Below are 22,758 nucleotides of genomic sequence, written 5' to 3'. Positions count from 1 at the left end.
CTACAGCATGGCAAGCGATAATAGTCTGGAACCAACAGGACACTGAACAGCTTCTACCACAAAGCCATAAGACTGCTGAATAGCTAATCAAATGGCTACCTGGACTACCTGCATTGACTCTTTTTTTGCACTAACTTTCTTACACTTACTATGTGCACACACTGGACTCTACCCAAACACACACACACACACACACACACACACACACACACACACACACACACACACACACACACACACACACACACACACACACACACACACACACACACACACACACACACATATATACACACATACATGTGTGTTGGGGTGTAAGCACTAACCCCTCAACACTATACTTACACCCCAACACACACACACACACATATGCTGTGTGTGTGTGTGTGTGTGTGTGTGTGTGTGTGTGTGTGTGTGTGTGTGTGTGTGTGTGTGTGTGTGTGTGTGTATATGTGTGTGTGTGTGTTGGGGTGTAAGTATAGTGTTGAGGGATTAGTGCTTTTTGAGGTCGGTTCGGTTTCAGTTAGATTATTAAGAAATAATCACAGATCTCGGTTTTTAAATTAAATGTACTGTGCATTATGTGGGTTGAATGCTGTATCAACACTAAATTAATTAACCATAATTTATCCACATTTCTTGACCAAAATATTTGTTTTATCTGATGACTTTATTATTTAATTCCAAGTCATTATCTCATCTCTATAGAGTTGCTGCCTATGCTGTCTGACAAAATCCCCATTTTAGTAGTTCTTCAATGTAAATAAGGGTTTATGACTGCTGAATACCAGCTACCAATCATGACTTAGATCAGGTATTTTCAGGCTTGCAAAGCAACTGCTTCTATCCCTCTCGATCGCATGTTCTCTCTTCTCTCTGTCCACAGACCGGATAAGTTTAAGCGGGGGTGTAATGGATTATGGTCATTGTAATTACCACGTTTTCTGCAATAAACTATGTAGTATTTTGTCCTGTTGGAAACTACAACTCACTACTATATTGCACAGTTCAGACTTGATCTAATTTATCTCTGCAGAAACTGCACATCAGCTCACAGAAAAAAAATGTAACAAAATGGAATTCAAATCATTTAACCAATTTCGGTAACAAAAAATGTGGTTAATTGCTCAGCACTAACACACACACACACACACACACACACACACACACACACACACACACACACACACACACACACACACACACACACACACACACACACACACACACACACACACACACACACACATCCGCCCACTAGATTAATTAGCTACATTTGTGGGAATTAAATTGGGGCGTTGTTATGTATCCTATCACACGGGCACAGAATACAGAACCTGTTTGGAGCAGAATATGATTTGCCAGACAACACTGGAGCTGCTGCAGCTCCTCAACTTGTTTCTGCTGGAGTGAAACATGCTGTTATAAGCCCAGTCATTTTGCTCAACAGCTCTAAATGCAATTGCGTGTTCAAACCATTTTGATTGGCACGATAAAAAATAGTTCATATGTGTATTTCTTAGCTGGTAATTTAAGCGCGCCTCCCATTCGCCATTCAAGTGCATAGGCAAAAGTAGGCAGGCTATCAGCGTGTCACACACCACTTTGCAATGTGAGCTGGAGGCAGCATGCATTTTGAAAGCATATACTTAATTGTTTGAAACATTTTGAAAACATATACTTAATTATTTGAAGCATTTTGAAAACATATACTTAATTGTTTGAAGCATTTTGAAAACATATACTTCATTGTTTGAAACATTTTGAAAACATATACTTCAATGTTTGAAGCCTGAACGCCTGAAACCTGAACGCTTGATATCTGAACGAGCGGCCCACACACATGCGCACTGATGCCACACACACACACACACACACACACACACACACACACACACACACACACACACACACACACACACACACACACACACACACACACACACACGCATACACTGCTACTACTGTCTATTTTCTATCCTGTTGCCTAGTCACTTCACCCCTACTATATATGTACATAACTACTTTAATTACCTAGTACCCTGCACAACGACTCAGTACTGATACTTCCTGTATATAGCCATGTTATTACCTAGTACCCTGCACAACGACTCAGTACTGATACTTCCTGTATATAGTCATGTTATTACCTAGTACCCTGCACAACAACTCAGTACTGATACTTCCTGTATATATCCATGTTATTACCTAGTACCCTGCACAATGACTCTGTACTGATACTTCCTGTATATAGCCATGTTATTACCTAGTACCCTGCACAACAACTCAGTACTGATACTTCCTGTATATAGCCATGTTATTACCTAGTACCCTGCACAACAACTCAGTACTGATACTTCCTGTATATAGCCATGTTATTACCTAGTACCCTGCACAACGACTCAGTACTGATACTTCCTGTATATAGCCATGTTATTACCTAGTACCCTGCACAACGACTCAGTACTGATACTTTCTGTATATAGCCATGTTATTACCTAGTACCCTGCACAACGACTCAGTACTGATACTTTCTGTATATAGCCATGTTATTACCTAGTACCCTGCACAACGACTCAGTACTGATACTTTCTGTATATAGCCATGTTATTACCTAGTACCCTGCACAACGACTCAGTACTGATACTTTCTGTATATAGCCATGTTATTACCTAGTACCCTGCACAACGACTCAGTACTGATACTTTCTGTATATAGCCATGTTATTACCTAGTACCCTGCACAACGACTCAGTACTGATACTTTCTGTATATAGCCATGTTATTACCTAGTACCCTGCACAACGACTCAGTACTGATACTTTCTGTATATAGCCATGTTATTACCTAGTACCCTGCACAACGACTCAGTACTGATACTTTCTGTATATAGCCATGTTATTACCTAGTACCCTGCACAACGACTCAGTACTGATACTTTCTGTATATAGCCATGTTATTACCTAGTACCCTGCACAACGACTCAGTAATGATACTTCCTGTATATAGCCATGTTATTACCTAGTACCCTGCACAACAACTCAGTACTGGTACTTCCTGTATATAGCCATGTTATTACCTAGTACCCTGCACAACAACTCAATACTGATACTTCCTGTATATAGCCATGTTATTACCTAGTACCCTGCACAATGACTCAGTACTGATACTTCCTGTATATAGCCATGTTATTACCTAGTACCCTGCACAATAACTCAGTACTGGTACTTCCTGTATATAGCCATGTTATTACCCAATACCCTGCACAATGACTCAGTACTGACACTTCTTGTATATAGCCATGTTATTACCTAGTACCCTGCACAATGACTCAGTACTGATACTTCCTTAATATAGCCATGTTATTACATAGTACCCTGCACAATGACTCAGTACTGATACTTCCTGTATATAGTCATGTTATTACCTAGTACCCTGCACAACAACTCAGTACTGATACTTCCTGTATATATCCATGTTATTACCTAGTACCCTGCACAACAACTCAGTACTGATACTTCCTGTATATAGCCATGTTATTACCTAGTACCCTGCACAACGACTCAGTACTGATACTTCCTGTATATAGCCATGTAATTACCTAGTTCCCTGCACAACGACTCAGTACTGATACTTCCTGTATATAGCCAACTCTGCATTGTTGGATAAGGACCCGTAAATGAAGCATGTGACAAATAAAATTTGATTTGATTCGACAATATCACTTACCCTTCCATTTCTTCACCAGTTCTCTAGGCCAGAGATGTTGTTTTGATGTGCCAAATCGTAGAGCAAATTCTCTGCATTTGAGGCTACTAAGCCTATTAAACTGGTCCGTGAGATTCTTGATACGTTTAGCAAGTTCAGACTCCATGTCATCAGATGAGACCTTGTGTTCCTCTGCTACTCTGTCACCGCCTCTCTTTATACAGCTCAGACTCCATGTCATCAGATGAGACCTTGTGTACCTCTGCTACTCTGTCATCGCCTCTATCAAGCTCAGACTCCATGTCATCAGATGAGACCTGGTGTTCCTCTGCTACTCTGTCACAGCCTCTCTTTATACAGCTCAGACTCCATGTCATCAGATGAGACCTGGTGTTCCTCTGCTACTCTGTCACAGCCTCTCTTTATACAGCTCAGACTCCATGTCATCAGATGAGACCTTGTGTTCCTCTGCTACTCTGTCACAGCCTCTCTTTATACAGCTCAGACTCCTTGTCATCAGATAAGACCTTGTGTGCCTCTGCTACTCTGTCACAGCCTCTCTTTATACAGCTCAGACTCCTTGTCATCAGATAAGACCTTGTGTGCCTCTGCTACTCTGTCACAGCCTCTCTTTATACAGCTCAGACTCCTTGTCATCAGATAAGACCTTGTGTGCCTCTGCTACACTGTCACAGCCTCTCTTTATACAGCTCAGACTCCTTGTCATCAGATAAGACCTGGTGTTCCTCTGCTACTCTGTCACAGCCTCTCTTTATACAGCTCAGACTCCATGTCATCAGATGAGACCTTCTGTTCCTCTGCTACTCTGTCACAGCCTCTCTTTATACAGCTCAGACTCCATGTCATCAGATGAGACCTGGTGTTCCTCTGCTACTCTGTCACAGCCTCTCTTTATACAGCTCAGACTCCATGTCATCAGATGAGACCTTGTGTTCCTCTGCTACTCTGTCACAGCCTCTCTTTATTCAGCTCAGACTCCATGTCATCAGATGAGACCTGGTGTTCCTCTGCTACTCAATATACTTCTTAAGTGTCATAAGGTACATTTCTTTCATCCCTTGGTACTGAACTTCTCCCCTTCTCTCCCTTCCTTGGTTGCTCACTAAAGAACCTCAAGAAGGGATAGACCCGTGCTTGTTTTACATTTGTATACACAGGGCATGATGGTGTCTGCTCCATCTTGAGTTCATATGCGTGACACATTGCAAAAATTCACTGCATATTATGCATAAAACTGACAATATGTAATCATCATTTGCATGGGCTATTCAATCAAACTTTTTTTTTCTTCTGACTATTGAAATGATGACCTCTTCTTAAATATTTGGTCACATGATTTGTTTTGTGTATGCTTTCCTAGAAACAATGGGTGGCTCAACTAACCCTTTGGCTCAACTTATTCCACTCTCCCCTAACCCTCTGTCATATGGAACAATACCAAACATAACATATCATCCTAAACTGGCTGTCACAGATTTACGTCTACTATGTTACGTCTCGTCTTTGAGGCCAGGCTGGCTGAGTCCCGAGCCCGCCGGCTCCAAAAATAAGTTGTGAGGCGAGGCGTCCCTCTTGCACAAAGGCAAAGCCCCATAACTCAGTGTTTTCCCAAAATGAAATCGCATGTGAACCGAATATTAGGAAGCACGCATGGCTGCCAGCAACCGCCAAGCCATTATAGCTGGGCCTGTAAACCACATTTTCACCAGCAGACAATGCCCCTTTGTGCTCGTGTGTGGCTGTCCCCTCTGCCGTAACACAGAGTGGAGCCCTATACAATTAAACAGTGTGGATGAGGAGAGCAGAGAGCAGAGCAGAGCAGCGGAGAGGAGAAGAGAATGGAGAGGGAGAGAGAGGAGGAAAGCTAAACAGAGGGGAGGAGAGAGTTGGAGTAGAAGAGAGGAGAGAGGAGAAGAGAAGATGTATAGACTGGAGTGTCAGTTCTGTTCTGTAGTTAATTAGTCACAGTCGCGTCAGGAGAAGGAGGCAGGGGAGCCTGCCCTCGTTTAGCCTCGTGGCGAGAGGGACCTTTCATGTGGTTGCTCACGGAATGCTGTTGTTCATTCCTTCCTGCAACAAAAGCCACATGTTTTTATTTTTTTGTGGAGCATAGGGCCCCTTCCCTCTGGAAATATGAAGGAACAAGACAAGGTATGTCACGTATGAGTGGTATGACTGCTAAGAAGAAAAGGCTAGCCGGTAAGGAATTCACCAAACAATCCCTAATCCCTGACTGTGCCAATGTAATGCGCCTATTATACTGTCTACACACACACACACACACACACACACACACACACACACACACACACACACACACACACACACACACACACACACACACACACACACACACACACACACACACTCACTTAGTCACTATCTCATCTGTTGTCTATGCAGCTATCCCGCCCCGTTAAACTTCTTTCGTCCTTGTTTGTGTATTTAAACAAAGGTCATCCCAGGTTCTGTCACACTCTTTCAAGTGTAAAGATGCATAAAAGCATTTCCATATATTGAAATCCCATTTATTTCCCTCTTCACTGTACTTCAATCTCGCCGGCCCTGTCTGGCTCACAACAGAGCAAGACTAGAATCAAACAGTGACCCAGGGCCTGTTTCCTGACAACTGTCCATGGCACTTTCCACTGCAGACGTGAGACAACTCTTGGAAGCAGCGAGCTCCTGCAATGGGCCTGAAGGCTTTCATCCCGATGCAGGAAGGGTGAGGCTCCTCCTCTCCGTCAGAGAGTTTCAAGAGCTCAGGAGACTCACAGACATACAGTAAATCCTTTTATCACCTGCAATAAAACTGCTCTTGTCTTTTGTGCACAAAATTATTACTGTCAATCATCAAATTGAACCCAACTGAGTTTGAATTCAATCAAAATAAGTAAAGGGATCAGCATCATCTCATCAGCATCATCGCTGTGATTTTTATTGAATTCTTGTCTCTTTCACAGTGTCCGGACAGACGGAGACTCTCTTTCTCCATTCCATTCATCTGTCTCTGTCTCTGCCTCTCTATGAGCTCCGTAGTGACGGAGTGTTTCCTCTCATAATCTTTGTGACTAATCCCTAGTGGCATTGCCCATGCGTAGTTAGCACCTTGCCCCATGTAGTGTAGCGTACTTACCTTTCCTCTCTCTCTGTGACTCAGAGCCTCTGAGAAGACCTAACTGATCACTACAGATGTAGGATCTTAATTTGGTCACCCTGTTGTGGGAGAACTTTCCTGCAATGCAGTACATGTAAAACTTGTAGTCTATTTGAGGTTTAAAATGGCTTCTGAAGTTTGCAATCTACACTTAGACATTTCCAACTATGTTTTCCCTTACGAAAAAGGTATCAACCCCTACAAAAATGTCCATTAATTATAACCCACATAATAATTAATATGTCCTGTTGCTGCAGGATTACTTTCCTGTTGTAGCAAACTGGCTCAAATTAAGATCCTACATCTGTAATCCTCTGATTGCTGTGTTCGGCCACTCGGGCTCCTCAGTGCCAGGGCGGGCCAGGCTAACGACGATGACAACAAACAAGCGTTTATAAATCCAATCAGGAGGATGGAGTCTGGCTGGTTGTGTGGTGATTAGCCTGATCAAACCCATAACAGGCTTCTAGTCTACTGACTGACTGACTGTTTGCTGTTAAATTGATGCTGATTAAAGGATCGTTGGTTGGCCCCTAGCTACATGTAACACACAAGTCTTTCTGTCGGCTTGGTTATTGGTTGGTTACGTTAGCAGGGGTAGCCCTGTAGTCTACATCCTGTCTCAATGCCAAAGGGATGGTGGATGAGATGGTGTGAAGATAAGAGGTTTCTTGTTGATGGTAACATTCAGGTTCAGTGTAGGCTGTGTGGCCGCGAAGAGCGGAGTCTGGTTTGTGAGGATTTAAATCACAGTGGTTTACCTTTCAGCTGATGGTGTGTTGGTGTTTGACAGTATGGGGGAGAAGGGGAGAATAAATGATTCATCACCACTGCCAGGGAGCATGGTTTACAACACAGTATTTTTAGACAAGTCAGCGTTTACCCCAAATGTGGGTTTTCCTGGACTGTTATAAAATCAACAGGAGGCCATCTGTGACCTCTTACTGACTATTACACTGAGGACAGACAGGATTGAGAGGGAGAGAATGACATGGTCATCATGTTGACACACTGTACAGTACTTCTCTCTGACTCAGCACACAGAGATACTCACAGTCAGCTGTCTGGACATGTGTGTGTCTGTATGTGTGTGTGTGGAGAGGGCTGCGTGTGTGATGGGTGTGTGCGACGTGCGTGATTGTCTGTGTCCTGTCTGTGAGAAGAGTTTCAGAGCCAGATGGAGTGACCTAGCACTAGACAGAGAAGGGAGAGAGAATGGGAAGGGATAGAGGGACCACTTCTGCTCCATAGCTAGGGGTGGGGGGGGTGGGGGGTGGGGGGGGGGTATTCCCCCGTGTAGGGCTTTCTGCTGAGGGATTACAGAACTGAGCAGCTGGAGAGAAGGTACAGATCCACACCAAGGTTACCTCAGGTCAGTCTTATAGGGGGAAAATACTTCTTCTTACATAGTTTTTTTGTAGAATTCTTTTCATTCTTAGTATTCTTTGTCATGTTCACTATCAATAAAGCAATTGTACACGAGAGGGCAAGCTAAACAACTTCTTTAGCACGGTTGTGCTGCATTCATACTGTAGGTACGAGGCTGAACTGAGTACCGTAAATCAGCACAGCCATGCTAAAAAAGTTGTTTTGTCGTTTTGCACAACCTTGAGGGTTGCCTATTTTTTTTTTTAAACGTTATTTTGATAAATGTATTCATAGGCTACTGTTTCATTCCTCAGCCTAGTCCCGACACATCTACACATGTGTTTGCTAGTCAAGCTGCCTGGCCATTCATTCTATCGGTTAGGTTGCCAGAGATGCGACCCAGTCTATACCCAGTCGTTCAATCTAAATGTTCCGTTGCCATGCGGGCTGGCAACATTCTTATCTCTTGCTTGCTAGCTAGCCAACTACTGCTAACACAGTTGCGTCAAACCGTGCAGCTAGAATAACAGAAAAGTAGCTGCATTTCATTTAGTTTTTTTAACACTTTTTTCTAGTTGACAATTCTTTGTATACATCCATGCTGATTCATGATTTCGACTGGCTGAGAAAAGATGTCCAAAATTGAATCCATGTTGCAAATATCGAGAGACAGACAGCAAACATTTGTACAAAACACCAACCAAATGTTAGGCTAGAAGCAAGGGGAAATAATGTTTAGATGCCTTTCACAGTGGAGATCCAGTAAATGAATTGGCTGGCTTGGCTGATGGGACAGTGAATGAGCAGGGATTCCTCAGATGGAACAGAAAACAAGATTCCCATTTTTCCGTCATCGGCTTACCTGTGCTAAACTGACGTTTTAGTATGGCTTAGAATGCGTCTCAACACACTGTTAGTTTTGACTAACCCGTTGTAGAATGGCCTTTTCAGTATTGAGTTTCAGTATACAAACGTCGTTCATTTTTAGCTACCCATTTGACAAAACTGGCATTTGCTTGAAGACATTAATGTAAAAGCCAAATCCCTTATATCTGCCAAATATAGTCTTAAAGTACAGTACATTAAAGAGGGTTCAGTTCACAGAGGACAGTTTCACTATGACTAATATTTTGTCCAAAAAGTCAAGAAGTAAAAATTCCCATTTCTGAAATGTTCGTCTCTTGAAATAACTTTTTATACTTTTTTGGGCAGGTTGTCACATCCCTAAATCATGCGTTTCATTGCACCAAAGACAATTAACTAAACGTAAACAACTTGAGATATTTCTTTGAAAAACCGAGAAAAAAGTATAAAAAACAATTTCATAGCCTACAGCTTCTATATCCTATCATTATCTGCATTTTTCCTCCACCGTAATTAACTTTTTTTTTTATTGCTTTTGGGAAGAGGGATGGGCGATGTTTTGAGCAAGATTAAAGATTTCTTGTAATGAAGGGAAAAAAGTCTTCAGTCTTAACGTTCAGTTTGACCTGTTTTTGCTGTTGAATTGCTCCATGTCTCCACATTAAAACCAGATGACCAGATGTGTCATACTGTACATAGGCAACTGAAATGAGCTGAATGTGAAAATAAACTAAAAGCCGCAATAGTTGTCATACACTATCCTAAATGGGCTGATTTGTCTTTATGTTGTGGCTACAGATAGGATGTTTTGCAAACCATCTGTTTAACGGTACCCACTAAGCATGCAGGGAGGGGGTCATGCCTTCTGAAAATCAACAACATGCTCTAGAAGTTTCCAATTCAGGTCATATGGACTCCAATTATTGTCTAGGTTTGTTTAATCTTGTTCACAAGATAGCCTTACAAACTACATATAATGAATTTATATTCAAGAAGTATCTTCATTTTCACTCTTTAATTTCCTTTAAATTAGTTGTTGGTTATGATCTAATTTCTCCTTCACTAGCCCAACACTTCTAACTAGGGACTTGTTTGGGAAATGTTGAAATCATAGTTAATTACACGGTAATAATGACATGGCAGTTAAGACTTAATAGTACTTATATCATCTTCATGTAACTTAATTATTGCCACACTTAGGTCACTATGCCATGATCACTGGTGGTATTAGACTGTTGCTTGTCCCTAAATGTCAGCTGCCTCATTGCATGAAACCAGCTGTAGCTTAGGGCATATGTTATACAACTGCATAATAAGTGAAATAAAACATTAACAGCCTGGGTTCGTTCATAATTCAACTGTCTCTCAGACGAAAGGGATGAGGTCATGAAGAGCACGATAGTAATGATGTGGATTTAACCAACAGCATCATAAGGGCCTAATGAAATATTATCAGCTCTTAAAGAGAAGGTGATTAAACTTAAAGAAATTATTCGTCTGAATATAGCAGCCATATATAGTAGATGGGAGACTTTAAAATATCAAATAAAAAACTATATTGTGATCAGTTCTATCTCATTATCCAGTTATCCACATATTGTCGTCGTCTGAATAATTTCCTGCCTGCTTGCTAGTGTTCCTTTTCCGATATTTATTTTCCACATCGAAGGGTCCCAGTTTAAATAACTTGTCTAGACGTTATAAATTGCGCTGACATCCCAGTGCATTGTATCATGACAGACTTGAACATTTGTGTCTCTCACCATACCAATTATTTCATTCTGTAATTATTATGGAAGGGTATAATACATATTTTCTCCTTTTTGTTCGTCTGAGGGTGGTGTGGTAATGTATTTAGCATACATTCACAGCGTACAGTCTCCTCAGAACTGCCATAGACAATCAGAGAGCTGCTCGTAACGTGCAGTCTAACTCTGGATGAACTGTGCTAAAGGGGCTGAGACTCCACATACAGCTTTCTTCATTCTTTATCCAGTCTGTCACAATGGCCCACTGGCCAGGAACCAGCATCAGATCATATTCACAGTACACACCAGCCATGCCATGCAATGCAAAGTCTATCTTTAGTTTGTTTTCAAGATTCATTTCAGAAACATGTTGGTCACCCCTCCAGTGATGTTTGTTGATGGAAATATAAGTTGTTCGCCTTTCCAAAATACTTACTTGTCCAAACAAAAAATATTCTTCAGCTGTCCCCATTGGAGAACCCTTTGAAGAACCCTATTTGGTTCAAGGTAGAACCCTATTGCGTTCCATGTAGAACCCTTTCCACAGAACCCAAAAGGGTTCAACTTGGAGCCTTGTGGTTGCTGGTTGACCACCAGAAAATGTTATTTACTACAACACTTAGCACAACTTTAACCTTGACCAACATTATATAGAGTTTAACATGCTCAGCCAAACAATTTAGGGGAGATGGGGTTTGGGGGTTGATTGACCACAAAATCAGCAAATGTCTCCTCCCTTCCTCTACCTGGAAGCCATCTTGTTGGCGAACCCTGAAGGCGTTTCCCATCAATGGGTATTGACAGACAGTGAAAACGATGAGACAGTCCAAAAAGTAAATAAGTACCTCAAACGTTTACAACACTAATCAAGTCCAGAGCGTTGCTCCCATCCAATATGCCCTCAGAGTTGTATAAATAGATATTATACTCGGCTAAATTGGAGACAGGATTCCGCTACTCGGTGGCCGTTGTGAGTTTTTCATTATTTGCCTAGCTTTCGAATATTGAAACTCTTAATATCTGGTTACAGATTTCAGCTCACTCAGCCAATCTCCATGTTTTGGCTTTGAAGGCCTGACGCTCGGCAGAAAGGCTTTGACTGGCTTCCAATTAAGTATATTATTCATTTAGGAGGGAGGAAAAAACACACCACATGTCTAAGTGATTAATAAATTCCCCAGGGGCCATTCTTCCTCACTGCAGATTTCTACACTTTTGATAGTAAGCTACTGTCTAGTAACTTATGACACTGCCACAATAACTTTGTAATGTTTTTGGCATCAAAGATCTGATCCTTACGTTAAATTCATCTTGAGGATTTTCCGTAATGTTAAAGAATTAATTTGAGGGTTTTACCCAAAGTTTCTCACACAATTCTAACAATCATGACTCCTTCAGCTTTTAATTTCCGAGTTGTAGAACTAACCAGACCACCTCCCAGAATCCACCAAAATAACCCCACTACTACCGTGGCGAAGCATTGCACATTTTTTCTCACACAGAAATTAACTTTCATTCATACAGTGCAACAAGCCAAACATATAAAACCATTCCCACCTAATAAACTGGGGCCTTTTTTCTGACACAAAGGAATTGGCTCCCCTGAGCGTTACAGTCTAAACGTCCTCCTGTCTAAAGGGCCTGCTGGGAAAACAAGCTTCCCAACTAGGAGGAAAACAACTAGGAGGAAAAGTAGTCAGGGAACCAAACCAAGTATATGACCCAGTGCCTATGCCCAATCCGACTCACTGTAAACTAGGTACATCACCTGGCTCAAACACTGAATACAGCCAAAGTGGAAGGTTTGTAACCCAATAAAAGTCCATAAAGAAAGTGAGTGTGGGCTTTTTTCCCCTACTCGTATTAACAAGATTTCCAGAATTTGAGATACCAAGCTATTAATGTTAGTTCTGTGAGTATTTAGCATACCTCAGATGGTTATATCTCCAGTAATGGTTGGATGCTTGGTGTGTCTCTGGATAACAGGTCTGTTGTGAGAGAGGAGCAGAGAGAGGAGCAGGTGTAACCTCATTGTGGTTATTATTGGAGAACGACACAAGCTGTTCGTCTGTATCAGATTAGCGCCTTTAGAGAGCCTCTCCATCTCGCACACTTACACTCAGCCATAGTGTACTAACTGACCTAGTATTATAAATACCGTAAGAGCTTCAGTGTCCCTCTCTCACTTCTCTTCGCTCTTTTCTCTCTCTTTTCTCTCTCCCCTTCTCTGTGCTACAGGAGTGAGGTTTTTGAGGTGAAGCACATTCTTTTCTCACGCAAAGCGCATCAGATGTTGCACATCACATGTTCATATGTGTTCACTTCTCAGCTTGAGATATACTGCTGCTTAATGTGATGGAACTAAGAATATCATTCTATACTTGCTTATGGACAGGGTTTCTGCGTGTGCTTTTATTTATATATTCAGAACATTTCTGAACACATTAATCAATGTGTAAGCTATACAGGATCTCTCTTGAGTTGCTAATCAATAGAGATAGATATTGAAACAATTCTGAATAACTTTTGATGTTGACAATTTTCTGAACTAGTCAAGTTAAAAAGTTAATGACTTCTGATAAGATGTATACAGTGCATTTGGAAAGTATTCAGACCCCTTGACTTTTTCCATATTTTTTTTAATGTTACAGCCTAAAATTGATAAAATTATTTCAATCAATCTAAACACAATACCCCAGGTATTTAGACATTTTTGCTAACGTATTATTTTTTATTGATTTTTTTATCACATTTGCATAAGTATTCAGACCCTTTACTCAGTACTTTGTTGAAGTAACTTTGGCAGCGATTACGGCCTTGAGTCTTCTTGGGTATAACAGTACAAGCTTGGCACATCTATATTTGGGGAGTTTCTCCCAATCTTCTCTGCAGATCCTCTCAAGCTCTGTCAGGTTGGATGGGGAGCATCGCTACAGAGCTATTTTCAGGTCTCTCCAGAGATTCGATTGGGTTCAAATCCGGGCTCTGGCTGGGCCACTCAAGGACATTTAGAGACTTGTCCCGAAGCCACTCCTGCATTGTCTTGGTAGTGTGCCAAGTTCCTGTTGGAAGGTGAACCTTCGCCTCAGTCTGAAGTCCTGAGTGTTCTGAAGCAGCTTTTCCATCAAGGATCTCTTTGTACTTTGCTCCGTTCATCTTTCCCTCGATCCTGACTAGTCTCCCAGTCCCTGCCGCTGGAAAACATCTCCACAGTATGATGCTGCCACCCCCATCTTCACCGTAGGGATGGTGTCAGGTTTCCTCCAGAGATGCTCTTGGCATTCCGCCAAATAATTCAATCTTAGTTTCATCATACCAATGCATCTTGTTTCTCTTGTTTCTCATGGTATAGTTCCCTTAAGGAAAAGCACCTTTAGTCAATCTGTGAGAGCTTCCCATGTTTGGAATACACTGCCATCAGACACACATAACTGCACCACCGATCACACTTTCACAAAAAACATGAAGACATGGCTAAAGGCCAATCAGACATAATCCCTAGTTGTGTATTGCCACTTTCCATGTTGTCTGTTGTCTGTAGCTTGTGAGGTGTGGAAACACTGTTGCTTTTATGGATTTTTGTGCTATGTTGTTCTGTCTGCATGCTACGTCCTGCTTGTCCTATGTTGCTCTGTCTGCATGCTACGTCCTGCTTGTCCTATGTTGCTCTGACTGTGCTCACTGCTCATTGATTGTCTGTATTGTTATTGTAATTATTTTGAATAACCTGCCCAGGGACTGCGGTTGAAAATGAGCCTGGTGGCTAAAACCGTCACTTTTACTGAAATGTTGATTAATGTGCACTGTCCCTGTAAAAATAAAAATAAACTCAACTCAACTCAACTCAGGGTCTGAGAGTCCTTTGGGTGCCTTTTGGCAAACTCCAAGCGAGCTGTCATGTGCCTTTTACTGAGGAGTGGCTTCCCTCTGGCCACTCTACCATAAAGGCCTGATTGGTGGAGTGCTGCAGAGATGGTTGTCCTTCTGGAAGGTTCTTCCATCTCCACAGAGGAACTCTGGAGCTCTGTCAGAGTGACCATCGGGTTCTTGGTCACTTCTGTGGAAAGGTGACCAAGGCCCTTCTCCCCCGATTGCTAGGCTTGGATGGGCGGCCAACTCTAGGAAGACTCTTTGTGGTTCTTGGGGACCTTCAATGCTGCAGACATTTTTGGTACCCTTCCCCAGATCTGTGCATTGACACAATCCTGTCTCGGAGCTCTACGGACAATTCCTTCAACCTCATGGCTTGGTTTTTGTTCTGACATGCACTGTCAACTGTGGGACCTTATATAGACAGGTGCGTGCCTTGTCAAATCATGTCCAATCAATTGAATTTACCAAGATGTAGAAACATCTCAAGGATGATCAATGGAAACAGGATGCACCTGAGCTCAATTTCGAGTCTCATGCTTGTGTAAATAAGGTATTTCAGTTTTTTTTAATACATTTGCAAAAATGTCTAAAAACCTGTTTTCGTTTTGTCATTGTGGGGTTTGTGTGTAGATTGATGAGAAAAAAACATTTATTTAATATATTTTAGAATAAGGGTTTAATGTAAAAAAAAATGTGGAAAAAGGGAAGGGGTATGAATACTTTCCGAATGCACTGTACAGCCACATTTCCATTTAGGATTCATGTATCATAGGATTAAAGTCAGGACTTGGAAGCATAAAGTTATCCACAAACATTAAGCAGTCTCCTTGATTTTTTTCAAACCGTTCCTCCTAATTACAGTTTGATTTCAATCAAAAAAAAGAAGATCTTGGCCAAATTGCTACGCCTGTCTAATGCAAGTTGTTAAACTAACCGCCAGAGTATTTTGCTTACATGAGGTAGTCTTTATTTGAAATGCTTTCAAATTGAACTGGAGGATTTAATGACTTTTGGCCTTTGTTCTGTTACAGTTTGGTTTCATTTTCTAGACTGAACGAATTGTAAAAGGATATTGCATATTCACTAATGATTTCCAATGGAGATTACAGCTTTAAATGTTCTCTTTGTTTCCAGCCTATCTTTCGCATGCACATCAGTTTCCCTTCTTGCTACAGTGATACTTCTGAAAAACTAAATCAAGCATCCGAATCGCATTACAAAAGAACCCTACTAAGTATGAGATCTGATCCCAAGTCAGATCTTATTCAGACATTAAAGAGTAACATGTTAATACTTGAATGGAGGATAATCAACCAACAACTACAACCTCACGACTGCATGATAATCAACAATGAAGAGATGAGAGGGATGCAGAAAGAGAGGAGGAATAAGAGAGAGAGGCATACTTAGTGATGCAGAGAAAGAGGACGAAGGAGAGAGAGAGAAAGATATGGTGCAGAGATGCGGCTTTGTCAAGAGGAAACTATAAATGACTGAGTAGCTGTCTGAGCTGTGAGAACACTAGAACACCATCCTCTGTCACTCTGCTCACTGTACTGTGGTTCCAGTAGGGATATCAGAGGCTTGTTTTCATATGAGCGGCAGATGGGAGTGTATGTGTGTGTGTGTGTGTGTGTGTGTGTGTGTGTGTGTGTGTGTGTGTGTGTGTGTGTGTGTGTGAATGTGTGTGAGTTTGTGTGGGTAGCGGGGGAACCGGGGCTCCAGAAATGTTAAGATATATTCTGCAAACAATTAGGAGCTGGTAGTACTTCTCCTGTGGCTGTCTCTAATTAACACAACAACCAGGCCTCAATAAAGTGGAGATTTTTTTGCCATTTTTTGTTGAAGCAGAAACAGTGGGAACCAATCTCCCAGACCTCCTCAGATTAATGGCTCAGTGACTCTCACAGCGACGTGCTCTCGTTAAAATGGCATGTTAGGGACTTTTTAGATTGATAGCAAAATAATACGATATCAAATTTTGAAGCAGCTAAAAAGAGAGGAAACTATGTAATACTTACACTCCCCTGCTTACACTCCCCTACTTACACTCCCCTGCTTACACTCCCCTACTTACACTCCCCTACTTACACTCCCCTACTTACACTTCCCTACTTACACTACCCTACTTACACTCCCCTACTTACACTTCCCTACTTACACTCCCCTACGTACACTCCCCTACTTACACTTCCCTACTTACACTCCCCTACTTACACTCCCCTACGTACACTCCCCTACTTACACTCCCCTACTTACACTCCCCTACTTACATAGCCCCTACTTACACTTCCCTACTTACACTTCCCTACTTACATAGCCCCTACTTACACTACCCTACTTACATATCCCCTACTTACACTCCCCTACTTACATAGCCCCTACTTACACTCCCCTACTTACACTCCACTACTTACATATCCCCTACTTACATATCCCCTACTTATACTCCCCTACTTACATAGCCCCTACTTACATAGCCCCTACTTACATAGCCCCTACTTACACTCCCCTACATACAGTTGAAGTCGGAAGTTTACATACTTCTTAGCCAAATACATTTAAACTCAGTCTTCCACAATGCCTAACATTTAATCAGAGTAAAAATTCCCTGTCTTAGGTCAGTTAGGATCACCACTTTATATTACGAATGTGAAATGTCAGAATAACAGTAGCGAGAATTATTTATTTCACCTTCATTTCTTTCATCACATTCCCAGTGGGTCAGAAGTTGACATACACTCAATTAGTATTTGGTAGCATTGCCTTTAAATTGTTCAACTTGGGTCAAGCATTTCGGGTAGCCTTCCACAAGCTTCCCACAATAAGTTGGGTGAATTTTGTCTCATTCCTCCCGACAGAGCTGGTGTAACTGAGTCAGGTTTGTAGGCCTCCTTGCTCACACACACTTTTTCAGTTCTGCCCACAAATTTTCTATAGGATTGAGGTCAGGGCTTTGTGATGGCCACTCCAATACCGTGACTTTGTTGTCCTTATGCCATTTTGCCACAACTTTGGAAGTATGCTTGGGGTCATTGTCCATTTGGAAGACCCATTTGCGACCAAGCTTTAACTTCCAGACTGATGTCTTGAGATGTTACTTCAATATATCCACATAATTTCCCTCCTCATGATGCCATCTATTTTGTGAAGTGCACCAGTCCCTCATGCAGCAAAGAACCCCCACAACATGATGATGCCACCCCCGTGCTTCACAAATGGGATGGTGTTCTCTGGCTAGCAAGCATCCCCCTTTTTCCTCCAAACATAACGATGATATTTGTCCCCATGTGCAGTTACAAGCCGTAGTCTGGCTTTTTTATGGAGGTTTTGGAGCAGTTGCTTCTTCCTTGCTGAGTGGCCTTTCAGGTTATGTCGATATAGGATTCGTTTTACTGTGGATATAGATACTTTTGTACCTGTTTCCTCCAGCATCTTCACAAGGTCCTTTGCTGTTGTTCTGGGATGATTTGCACTTTTTGCACCAAAGTACGTTCATCTCTAGGATACAGAACGCGTCTCCTTCCTGGGGCGGTATGACGACTGCGTGGTCCCATGGTGTTTATACTTGCATACTATTGTTTGTACAGATGAACGTGGTACCTTCAGGTGTTTGGAAATTGCTCCCAAGGATGACCCAGACCTGTGGAGGTCTACAATGTTTTTCTGAGGTCTTGGCTGATTTCTTTGGATTTTCCCTTGATGTCAAGCAAAGAGGCACTGGGTTTGAAGGTAGATCTTGAAATATATTCACAGGTACACCTCCAATTGACTCAAATGATGTCAATTAGCCTTTCAGAAGCCATGGAATTTTCAACTTTGTGCATGTAAACTTCTGATCCACTGGAATTGTGATACAGTGAATTATAAGTGAAATAATCTGTCTGTAAACAATTGTTGGAAAAATTCCTTGTGTCATGCACCGACTTGCCAATACTATAGTTTGTTAACAAGAAATTTGTGTAGTGGTTGAAAACGAGTTTTAATGACTACAACCTAAGTGTATGTAAACTTCCGACTTCAACTGTATTTATTTGGACGGTGAAGCTAAAACCTTTAATTTGGCTTTATACTCAAGCATTTTGGATTGTAGAGCAGAGTTCTAGGTGAGGCGACAGTACAGAATGTCACCTTTTATTTGAGGGTATTTTATACATATTTTTTTAGCGTTTAGAAATGAAAGCACTTTATGTATCTCGTCCCCCCATTTGAAAGTGTCATAAGTATTTGGACAAATTCACTTACAGGGCATTAAATGCATTTTGTCCTATCCTAGCATGCAATGAAGGTTAAGCTTGTGACTTTACAAAATCGTTGGATGCAATTTCAGTTTGTTTTGGTTGTGTTTTAGTTTATCTTGTGCCCAAAAGAAATTAATGGGAAATAATGTATTATGTCATTTTGGAGTCACTTTTATTGTAAATAATAATAGAATATGTTTCTGAATACTTTTACATTGATGTGAATGCTACCATTATTATGGATAATCATGAATAAATCGTGAATAATAATGAGTGAGAAAGTTACAGATGCATAATTATCATGCTCCCAAGAAAACCCTAACCTCCATTGTTATTGGTAATGGTGAGAGACTTTGCGTGCTAGGAATGTGCGACCAAATACTGAACTTCTGACTAAATGTAATACACTATAAGTGAATTTGTCCCAATACTTATTACACCTTCAAATGGAGGGAGTAGATTCTTCAAAGTGCTTTCTAAATGGTAAAACAGAGTTGAATTAAAACATCCTGAAATAAAAGGTGACATTCTGTACTGTTGCCTCATATAAAGCATTTGATCTCAAATCTAAAATGCTGGAATATAAAACCAAATTAAAAGTTTTAGCTTCACTGTCCAAATAACCACGTATGGGAGTGTATGTAGGGGAGTGTAAATAGGGGAGTGTAAGTAAGGGAGTGTATGTTCTGGTTGTCATAGGAGAATATCTGACTTGTCTAAATCTAAAGGTTGAGAGTGTTTGAAATAACTGTGCAAGGTGTTGGCTGAGGTTCTCTCACAACAACACTCACTTAAACACCTAATTGAATCATCTATCACTACATGTAATCTAATTTTACTACATTATTATCAAATAATCTTATAATTTATTGTTTTATTATAACAGCTGAACAATTCTCTAACTTAACTTGAAGTCAACGTAGGATGTACTTCCAAGTAAGGGCTGCTGGATTGAGGTAACCATGGAAACAAATGGCTCCTTCATTAAGAGCAGTCTTCAGCATGAGTGTAATGCACTCACCTCACCACACAGGCCAAGAGTACCTCCTGTAAGTAGTGTAGGAGACAGACCAATGTTTCTTCTCTTTCTGTTTTATTGTATTGCTGTGTTCCAGTAAAGGCTGGTCAGTCTTCCTCTTACTCTCCCAGAGAGCTAGAAAATCTCCCACTTGATGCCTGTGGTAGGAAGCCCATTACGGTGTGCACCATCAAGACTACATAAAACACAGCACTGAGGCCCAAAGCTGTAACGACCCTGTCTAACGGCCTCAGCTACTGTACTGACCAATGCCAACTTTCATCCAATTAAATAGGAACGTTAAGGACATTCGTGTGGTGGAAGGATACCAGAGAGGGTCTACTCAAACACCAAAATAAAGTTTCACTTTCAGAGGTGTTGCTGTCCCTTTTTGTTTTGAAGTAAACTCGCACACACACACACACACACACACACACACACACACACACACACACACACGCACACGCACACACACGCACACACGCGCACATGCGCACACACGCACATGCGCACACGTGCACACACACAAACACACACACACACAAACCCTCACACTCCTTCTGCTGCCAAACAGACATTTTAAACAACTGGGAACGAGGGGACCGCCAGAGCCGCCAATATCATTCTCTCTCTGACACCTCAAGCCACAGACGTGACAGAGGAGAGAGAGGGAGAGAGAGAGAGAGAGAGAGAGAGAGAGAGAGAGAATAGAGAGAAGGAAAGAGTTCTTACCTCTCAGTAGAGTGGGGCCGTAGTTGCCGAAGGAATCAAAGATGCTGTTAGAAGCCATGTCCTCGTGCCTGAAGTGGTGCCAGAGTCGTCGCCAGCCCTCTACAGTTGATAATGATCAACCCTGGAGAGACACAGGGGTTGAAAGAGAGAATGAAAGAGTGAGAGAGAGGAGAGCAAGAGAGGACAGATCCTGGAACTCAGAGCCTGTTTGCTACCAAGAATTTGGGGTTTGTGACTACCGCAGGAATCCCTAGCCACAAGCCTGCAAAGAGAGCAGCATATGTTTGCTGCACCAGGGGTATAAGGCATTAAGAAAGAGAGAGAGGGAGAGAGAGTGATAAGGTGAGGGAGAGTGAGAGAGAGAGAGAGTGAGAGAGAATGATAAGGTGAGGGAGAGTGAGAGAGAGAGAGTGAGAGAGAATGATAAGGTGAGGGAGAGTGAGAGAGAGAGAGTGAGAGAGAGGGAGAGAGAATGATAAGGTGAGGGAGAGTGAGAGAGAGAGAGAGAGAGAGAGAGAGAGAGAGGGAGAGAGAATGATAAGGTGAGGGAGAGTGAGAGTGAGAGAGAGAATGATAGAGTCTGGGAGAGTTAGGGTGAGTGTGGCTATACTGAGGTGCAGTGGCACCGTCCCCCTCCAGGACTCTGGCCTTCCAGTGGACTCACCGTTGCTGTATCAGATCTGAACGTCCTGTTAGCGGCCTGGGGTAGGGTGGCAGGGAGGTGTGGTGCTGTGCTGGTCCGGTCCGTCAGTGGGCAGTGGCTCTGAGGTTACCTAGGTTCTCTCTCTCTGTCAGGAGACGTGGTGTCCCACGGTGGTGACCTGACTGGAGCGTCAGTGTTTACTAGCGCCGGCTAAAGCCACAGCTCTCTCTGTATCCTCGCCATCCTCCAGCTCCCCTCCTTGAGTGGTGGAGCCCGCGTCACATGTCACGTGAGGTCACAGGGCCTCTCCTCCCCTCCTCTCTCTCTTATTTTCGTTCTTACTCTGTGTAGCTTCTTTTTTTCCTCTTTGCTTTTACTTTCCACAGCTCTCTCTTTCCCTCTCTCCTTTCTCTCTGTCTTTTGATTGGTCAAAGATTGGCCAAGTTTTGAATGTTCTACTTTCTTTTAAGTTCAAACCAGGCAGCGGCCTACGCCACTTTATCAGAGGGTGCCGAAACCCAATGTGAACAACCAGAAAAACATTAAACACACATTAAGAGAAACAGAAATAAGAAAGCGTTAGCGAGAAGCAGAGATCATAAGAGAGAGAGAGAGTGCTGTATAGTGTAGGGAGATGAGTGGGGTTTGCTGCCTCAAGGAGAGAGGAAAGAAGCAGAGCAAAGCAGAGAGGGTTCTGTCTCTGAGCTCCTTCAGAGAGAGACTGTGTGTTTCTGTGTATATGTCTGACTCACTGCACATCTGTGTTTGTAAGAACTGGTGGTTTTGGGCCTACAAAACCAACCCTCCACCCTCACTTACCACTTGATAGGATCCTAATCTTAGCCTCATTAGAAGAGGCAGTTCCAGCACTTCAGTTTACCCTCTCCTTGTTGTTATTGTCTCCTCTCCTCTCCTCTCCTCTCCTCTCCTCTCTCCTCTCCTCTCCTCTCCTCTCCTCTCAGGTATTATTATTTCTCTCTCCCACTATCCCTTTCACTATTCTTTTCTACTTTCTGTCACACAATATAATTATTTAGGGATATTTATTTCACACCTGTAGTACAGGACAAAGGAGAAATCAACAAGTTTATTAAATATTTAGAAAATGTATAAACATGGATCCACTACTACATAATTTACTAAAATGCATTATGATTTTGAGCAAAACATGACTGTGAATTCCCCACCCCACCCTCCCTCAAATATCTAAACCGGACTTAACCTGATTGTGGTTTTGACACTTTTAGAAAGCTCATACTCTGGGCAGGGCTCTGTAGAGTCATGTGTTAATTTATAATTTATAATAAAAACATGTAGAAATTCAGGAAGCAAACCAGACAGACAGACAAATACACTCTTAGAAAAAAAGGTATTACCTAGATCATA

General features: G+C 42.0%; 1 protein-coding gene across 3 annotated transcripts in view; it reads right to left on the bottom strand.

Moving 5' to 3' along the window:
* LOC115146302 (runt-related transcription factor 3-like) overlaps positions 1-21,614 on the bottom strand; it is a 91,040-nt gene extending 69,426 nt beyond the window's left edge. The window contains exons 1-2 of one of the 3 annotated variants that reach the window (XM_029688302.2): positions 21,394-21,614; positions 20,730-20,850 (exon numbers count right to left, since the gene is read on the bottom strand). In XM_029688302.2, the coding sequence (XP_029544162.1) occupies positions 20,730-20,787 (58 nt within the window). In that variant the 5' untranslated portion in view covers positions 20,788-20,850; positions 21,394-21,614. The remainder of the gene's footprint in view (positions 1-20,729; positions 20,851-21,393) is intronic. The other 2 variants (XM_029688300.2, XM_029688301.2) reach the window with 2 other exon arrangements.
* Positions 21,615-22,758: the final 1,144 nt, after the last annotated feature.

The sequence above is a fragment of the Oncorhynchus nerka genome, linkage group LG18, assembly GCF_034236695.1.
Source record: "Oncorhynchus nerka isolate Pitt River linkage group LG18, Oner_Uvic_2.0, whole genome shotgun sequence".
NCBI lineage: Eukaryota > Metazoa > Chordata > Actinopteri > Salmoniformes > Salmonidae > Oncorhynchus > Oncorhynchus nerka.
This window is presented reverse-complemented; position numbering and strand designations above follow the sequence as displayed.